Source organism: Limulus polyphemus, unplaced genomic scaffold (genome assembly GCF_000517525.1).
Source record: "Limulus polyphemus unplaced genomic scaffold, Limulus_polyphemus-2.1.2 Scaffold290, whole genome shotgun sequence".
Taxonomy (NCBI): Eukaryota; Metazoa; Arthropoda; class Merostomata; order Xiphosura; family Limulidae; genus Limulus; species Limulus polyphemus.
In genome coordinates, this window is record NW_013665900.1 from 600,959 (window position 1) to 609,504 (window position 8,546).

Here is an 8,546-nt window from a genome sequence, read left to right on the forward strand (position 1 = left end):
CCCAGGAAGACCAAAGGGAAGTCTCCTAAGTTGTCTTCTCCATGGGAAGGCCCATATGACATAGTGGATCGTCTCTCAGACGTGACTTTCCAGATAAAGTGTGGTCGGCAAGGTAAGCCAAAAGTGGTGCATGCCAACAGGCTTTGGCGTTATCACGGTCTAGGACATTTCAGTTGGGATGAAGTGGACAACAGAACAAATGACGCTGTTTGAGAAGGGAAACAGTGAAGCTCTTGATGAAGTTACTACCACTGATGTGACTGTTACCGACGATAGGACATTTACTGATGAAGCAGATGAACCCCACATGAAGCAGAAGCCAACAAGACGGAGACCAGTATGGAAGAAGATTCGTCCCGTAAAATTAAGAGACTTTGTTGAATTGTAATTTTGTGATTGTAATTCTGTACATTTAATTAAGTTATTGTTAATTGTTATTGGTTTATTGTATGTGGCTATTGTTTGGGACGAACAATACTAAGGAGGGGGCAGTGTTGCGTCAGCGAGGTCACGTGACTCGTTCTCTCGAACCTTCGGGAATTGTCAGGAGATTACTAGATATAGGGTAGTCTGGTAGGTAGCCATAAGAGGGTGACAACATGACGGAACAATGTGTGTGTAGACAGTGAGTAATTGATCTGCAGTCATAGAGTATTATTGAAGTTGAGTACGTTTGTTGTTATAGCGTTTGTTTTAGCGCGATTGTTGAAATTAAGTGCATCGTAAAGTTATATTCGGAAAGAATAAACCAGTTTTATTAAGTAAGGACTTGTGTCGCTAAAGTTTCGTCGGAAACGAATTTACGGAAAATCAATTAACGACTGGAGGCATAACAATATATTCTATTCTGCCTTAGCTGTAACTACTTATAAATGTGCTGATTAGAAATAAATTATGTTGAACATATTTTATTGTTCAGCAGACATTATAGCATGAAGGTTTTAAAACTACAACAGACAAATACATTGGATTTTTCAGTCAACTAAGTTTGTTAACACTACTTGGATTTTATTATAATACTGTTCTAAAATTTGTAATGCCAAGTGTTTTGTTAAATTTGACTCTAGAGTACATATAATTATTTCATAAAGAGTTTATCGGAGCCATTACGGAGAAAAATACATTGGGTAATTTCTTCAAAAGTCTTTATGAAGGCTTACTTAGTTATGTCCTCATTTCAAAGATGACATATTGAAAAGTTTTTTGCAAATTTACAGGTTATAAGAACAGTAAAAGAATTAAGTAAGGTTAGTATATTTTATCTGAATGTCTAACCAGATTTGTGACTTGAATTTAAGAACAGATTCAGTGATCAACTCTCTCAATAAAATAATAGAAGCCAGGATTTATTAGTAGTAGAAATGTTTGGCCTTGAGCCTTCTTCAGGTGCTTATACTAAACCAGCTACAACATAACAGCTCACTGAATCTTTATCTTGAATTGTCAAACTATACTCTATCAGGAAAGAACTAAATATATTAAAAGACAATTAATTATTAATGGCTTACCAGAGTAATAAACAGTATTAAAACTACTAATTAGTCTGATTAATGAAATCAAATTATTTTTTGCAGTCAAAATATGAACAAAAAATCAACCTTTATTTAAATTTGTCTAATTATTTACAGAAAAAAGGTGTAATTTCTTCCAATGCACAGTAGTATGAGTTTTTAGGTTGATAAAAAAAGTTTTAAATGTTTACAAAATTACTGCAGAAATTACTCCATTCATTATCTAGTTTTTGATATAAAATTAGGTAACTAAGACTAACTGGTTAACTTAATTTGTCATTCTGCAATCATTTTATGTCACGAGATAAAGACAAAGCTTGCATAACTTTTAAAAAAATATTTACAAAAGTATTAAAAAGCTCAATCTTAATAGAAAGATTTTCAAATTTTGTGAGTAAAACTACAAGACTGTATAAAACCTTTAACCTGTTCTGCGATGATCATTAGAAGCAATACTAATTCATCTTTTCAAAAATTATTTGTTGCGGCCATTTTCAACAGGAATATCTATCAAGGAACTGCTTTGATAAGCCCCACAACAAAAAAACGTGATTTTATATCTTATTATCTTAAACTTTGCTATGTGGTATGAGTTTTCATAAAAAATGCATTATACAAAATAGAAGAACATCATAGAGAAAATTAAGAATTCACAAGTATATAAATAAATAAGCAGGAATTTACAATACTGTAAAAACTTTTTCATTCAGAGCCAAAACTTAATTAACATATTCATTACTACAACTAAATAAAAATACACTCAATATTCACTCAGCTAATAAACAGTGTTATGCCTCTACCCACAGGAATTTCTAAACATCTTTCTATGAGACTATATTCCCTGCACTTTTCCAGTGAAGAAGAAAATCGCTCTGGTTTCTCTGGATAATAAGGGTCCCACAAGCAGTGGTATGTTGTCATTCGTTGGTCATACACAAGTCCTGTTCTGTTTTTTGAAACAAATATCATAGTTTATACATAATATTTCATTTCTATATACAGTGCCTTGTTAAAGTATTCACGGCCTACCAGTAATGTCATATTTTGATGAAATACAAATAATGTAAAAAATTTTTTCAATGAATTTGTTTTTATTCAAAACTCTAATGATCAAATTTAATGCTGTTATGGGTGAAGGAGGTTGAATGTCAGCAAAACCTGCAAAGGAATCCTAGAGGAAAACCTGCTTGAGTCAGTTAAAAATCTAAAACTGGATCAAAAATTCACATTTCAGCAGGACAGTGACCTGAAGCACAAGGACAAAGCTACACTTGAGTGGTTTCAAAAGAAGAAAGTGAATTTCCTGACTTGGATCCAATAGAAAATTTATGGCAAAACTTGAAGATTACAGTCCACGATCCCCAACGAACTTGTTAAATTGGAGCAATTTTGCCAGTTAGAATGGGCAAAAATTACACCATTCCATTGTGCAAAGCTGGTAGAGACCTATCCAAAAAGACTCACAGCAGTAATTGCTGCCCAAAGTGCTTCCACCAAGTATTGACTTAGGGGGCTGAATACTTATGTAATCAGCAAATTTCAATTTATATATTTTGCCTGTACTTTGCACCATTCATTTCCCCTCAATCTTGACAAACTTCCCAGTCCCTACTGATGAGAAGCATTCCCATAACATGATGCTGCCACCACCATGCTAAAAATTGGGATGGCATTGACTGGATGATGTGCTGTGTTGGGTTTGCAACAGATTTAATGCTTTGAATTTAGACCAAAAATCTCAATTTTTGTTTCATCTGACCACAAACCTACCACATGTCTGCAATATCATTTATATGTTTTGTCACAACTTCCATACAAGATTTAAGATGATTCTTTTTCAGTAATGGCTTCTTTCTTGTCATTCACCCATACAGGCCAGCTTTGTGTAGGGACCTCCCAGTCAATGTATGAACACTGATTCCCATCTTAGACATGGAACTTTGCAACTCTTTCAAAGTCACTGTTGCCTTCACAGTGGCATCCCTAACTAGTTTCCTGCTTGTCCAGCTGCTTAGTTTGGAAGGGTGTTCTGATCTGGGTAGTGACTGGATGGTGTGAAGCCCATTCCACTTCTTAATGATGGACTTCACCATACTCAAAGGGATAATCAGGGACTTTGAAATTTTCTTGCAACCTTTTCCTGATCTATGCTTCTCTACCACTTTATCCCTAACTTGTTTGGAAAACTCCTTGGTCTTCATGGTTAGTTTGTCATATCACTAAGTGAGTTGTGGCTTGAACAGATGCATATACTCTGAATTCAAGTAAACCACTTTGATTACACACAGACAGAGACCATTACACAAATACTGTGACCTTTCAAACTAACTTTTTGCACCTGAACTGATTTAGGATTGCTGTACCAAAGGGGTTGAATACATATGTAATTGTAAATATTCTAATTTTTTTAAAATCTAACTTACATAATATCAACTTTTTTTAGCTTTCTCAGATTGGAGTAGATTGTGTAAATTCTAAACATAAAGTCCTATTTAAAAGTTTCATGACTGCAAGCTCAGATGGCAATAAAATGTGGAAACCTTGCAGGGGTGAATACTTTTCTATGGCACTGTATAAAGCAAAACAAATAGTCAAAAAGCTACTCTATAAAGAAGTTTTAATTATTTCAGCAGTTTGAGGAAAAATCATGAAGAGTATGTGAAAGTAAATAAAACACATATTTTCAAAATCAAATGTTTACAGAAAAGCTTCCTTTTACTTTGTCCATCCTTCCTATTCACTATGAGATAGTATTTCAGAATCAGAGGCACTGAAATCTATGAAAGTGGCTGCCTATCAATGGTAGCATTGTTATTATTTATTTCAGGTAGTATCACTTTTTAAATACATAGTAGTACTTTTGTGAATACCTAATTTATAAGATTTTCTGATGGTTAAGATTTATGATTTAGAAGTTTGTTAGCTAGATGTTGTTAATTGAAAAATACATGATATAAAACTTCAAGCTTACAGAATGTTGGTATATTTTGTTAGAAAACCAACATTCAGTTTTGAATAATAGATATAGAACAAAGAAATTAGATACAGACATTTTTAAAACCAATCAACATAGTTGATTTTTTTAAATATTTCTGCATTAAAGACAGAATGAAAAATATCAAGAATAGCTGAACCAAATTTGGTGGTCTATTTTTCAATAATGATTATGAAATTTCACAATTATAACACTATCATACTTTACTTGTAAACTGTACACCATACAGCATATTAAACCACAACTATCCATTTTAGGTTTTGAACTGCTACAAAAAGTCAAAAATATAGAATCTTTTTTTTTCTTTTGATTCATTTTTGTTTACTCAAACAATACAAGAATATTTTTTTACCTTAATTTCTTTACTGGTTTCCCATCAGAAATAGTCTGAAACAAAAATAAGAATATGCATAAAATGAGAGAGAGAAATAAAACATTTATGTTAAGATAATCAGAATGAATGAATATCAATAATTTGAATGTACTACATCATACCAAGTCAACATATATAATCCCCAAATGATTCCAGCACAAAAACTAATTTTAATAAAGTGTTTACATTTTAATTAAGCTTCAAACAATGAATACTAATATAAACTTCACAACACAAAATCATGGCTTTTATAGTGAATACTAAATATCACAAGAATATTAACATATAACATATAATGTGAAGACAAAGGACCTCTTGGTCCATCTACACCATCCCATCAACTAAACTTTAAAAAAAAATAAAAGACTCAAAGCCAGCCCTTATCATTTAAATATTTATCAAGCCTTCCCTTTAATTCCCTTAAATTTACTGCAACCACCACATCTGAAGGCAAAAATACACCAAAAGCCAACCATTCTGTTAGTAAAATAAAATTGTTTTAGCTGAAAATGACTCCTACCCTGCCAAAATGTATGATTGTGTTCCTTAGTTGACAATCATCTTAATTTAACACAATTTTAACATATCCATTTTTGTAGTAATGGATGCCCCTGATGTAGATTGGCTAGGGTGTAACAGACCATAAATGGTAGTTCAACTCAACCAACACCTGGTGGCATTTGGAATTGTACACCAGGTCCATGATAGGAAGAGGGTCCTCTACTTTTCACCTCAAAAAACAAGTACTGACAGGGAAAGGGAGCTTCTGTACCAAGAACCCACCTCCACATGTGCGCACCTCCAACACAACCAACACCATATTCACTAGGAGCCAACATCTGGCACATGGTAGGAAGGTGGAGAGCCCGGGTGGGTGTTCCTCTCTGGTCCAATACCTAGCAGCATTGGGAATTTTTCTTCCAGTCCACTGTAGGAGGTGAGTACCCAGTCTTACACATGCAGGAATTCATGTGTCTTGTCCAGATACAGCCAACACTAGATCCACTGGAAACCGAAATTCAGTGGATGGTAGGAAAAGGGACCACTGTTTGGGATTGCATCTCCAGTCAACAACCTGGCACCATTGGTAATTTATCCAGGCCCATGGATGGTAGGAAGGAAGGTGCCTCAGCAGGATGAACAAACTGCATTATATGGCAGAGTGATACATCCGACACCTGGTGGTGTCTGGAATTATACATCAGGTATGCAGTAGGAAGGGCATCATATCATATACACCAGAAGAATGCCACTGTCCTACTCTTAACTGAGTGGTATTGTGCACACTCAGGAGGACAGGCCTCCACAGTCCACCACCCCAGTGGCTAGGAACTGGTAAGTGGCAAGGACTCCCATGCACCTCTAGAAAAAGGAAAAAAAAGTGTTGGAGTGTCCAGGGGACTCAAGCACCAGAGACAGTGCAATGGGTGACCATGATACCTGGTTTTGAAAAGCACAGCAACCATGTCGATGGTGGTTCTGCAAAACACCCCATCTCAATGGTGTGTGTAACATAACCTTGTGATGTGTTATGATATTGTATTTTGATACATTTAGGACATATTGATGGAGTTAATTAACCAACATCTGGCAGCATCAGGAATTTCACATCAGGTCTACAGTAGGAAGAGCCTCAACGTCACAGTCATTTAGCATGGTATATGATCACAAGTCATACAGTGCAGATATAAGACTAAGCATACCTGGTCAGGCAACACTTGTCACAGAGTAGGATTCAAATATGCAATAAATGCCCCTGCAAAGAAAAAGAAAATGAACAGAGTACCTACCACACACAGATAAACAGTTATATTGCTGATGATGTCTCCCAAGGGAAGATGGAAATGTGCAGCCAGGGACAAGTTAAGGTGATGGATCTAAAGGGAAGAAAATATGAAAAAGGCAACAGTCATCAGGGGAAAAGGAAGAAAAACGCTATGCAAATTAACAGGTGAATTCAACCCAGAAGGGAAATAGAAAAAAGGTCACAGGAGAGGCGAGGATTTCATTGAAGAAACAAATGGACTCAGAAACCATGGAAGGTACAAGTACAATGTGTCGCATATCATCAAAGAGCCCTTACTGGGCAAAGGAGGCGGGTGGGATCAGAACAGTCATAATGATGGGAAAAAAGGGAAGGGGAAAGTGTGAAGGTAGAAGTACCCTCTCAAGCAGCCAAAGTCTTGGGCATAATTAGGAAAGAGGATAGCATAGGAACTAAGAAAACAAAAATGCTGTGAACATCCAACATGAACACACCAGAAGAACAACGTTTGCATTCCAACAAGAGCAGGAAAAGGGACTACAAAAAAAAGTGATTTAAAGTAAATGAAGACAAAAGGTCCAATATAGGATGGGGGAAAAACATGGAGAACCACATTGAGGTACTAATCCAGAATGGAAGCAAGGCAGGGAAGACAGGAAAAAAAAAAGAATGAAACAACATGAATAAGACTGGCAACTAGAAAACCCACCCTACAGCTAACAACAGATGGAAACCAAAAGGCCCCATTCAAAACGCCAAGGTAAAAAGGATGGTATATGAGGAACCATAGGATGAGAAGGACTCTAAGCTCTGAGGACAGACCAAAAGTGGTATGTATACTACGTATGTAAGTCAACTGGCAAGGAAGAAGAAAGAACAGGACAGAAAACAAAGGAAGCTACATGCACAAATCTGGACTAGACAAAGCCAAGTGTGAATACGAATTGCAGGTACAGATGGATGACACATGTCAGAGTATGGCTAACAGATTAGTGTCAGAGAAAACGGACAAGAAAGTGAGGCAACACCAAAAACAGGTGCAGCAGTGTAAATCATATCATGAACCAGTCCATACGTAACCAGAAGCATAATACTACGGTCCAGAGCCGTCACTTCATAGGTTAAAAATCATGGTTCCAACCAATTTGACATGGTCGGTAGTTCTGCTACAGCAGTTGTAGTTATGACCACTTGAAACTGCAAGTGCATAATTGAAAGAGGATAGAAGATAAATAAAATAATTCGTAGCTCTCCATAAAAGAGAAAGAAAATGGTAAAGAACGATGTAATTAAAGTATAAAAATTAAGAATGTAAAAACTTGTGGAAAAGTGAATCAAACCACGAGCGAAAACATGTCAATCGAGAAGCAGTTAACAGATGCAAGATTAGAGAGGGCACTAGTTATTAGAGGGGTAGTATTGCACTCCTATTGGTGTAGGGTTGCTGCATAATCATTTGCATGTTAGTATGCAGAAATAAGTGGGAGTATCAAGGCTAGCAGTGAGCGAAAATTGCACTGATAGAGGGCACTATAAGTCAAGATAGCATTTTATGAGCTGGAGGTAAGATATCGTATCAGAATTTAAAATTATGCATAACTTTAAAGTATAGACTATTATGCCAAATTAAATTAAAAGCCTTCTCAAAATCTATATTAAGAAAACTTGCTTATTATCAAAATCCACTGATAATTAACACTAAGTCTACAAGATTACAAGTAGTTAACAACTTTTTCTAAACACTGATATTGATTTAATAAATTGTAAATTTCCACATAATACATACATACTTCAACAAATTATTAATAACACAGGCTTATGAATTTAAACTTCATAAAAGTTGTTTTGGTTTTAATAACAGATTTTCCATAATTCAGCTATATAGATTTCAGAAATAATATT

General features: G+C 35.3%; 1 protein-coding gene across 1 annotated transcript in view; it reads right to left on the reverse strand.

The window, feature by feature from the left end:
- LOC106457086 (histone deacetylase 6-like) overlaps nucleotides 1-8,546 on the reverse strand; it is a 93,026-nt gene that overhangs the window by 81,755 nt on the left and 2,725 nt on the right. Inside the window, exons 3-4 of the mRNA XM_022382905.1 lie at nucleotides 4,859-4,893; nucleotides 2,316-2,457 (exon numbers count right to left, since the gene is read on the reverse strand). Coding sequence (XP_022238613.1) covers nucleotides 2,316-2,457; nucleotides 4,859-4,893 — 177 coding nt within the window. The remainder of the gene's footprint in view (nucleotides 1-2,315; nucleotides 2,458-4,858; nucleotides 4,894-8,546) is intronic.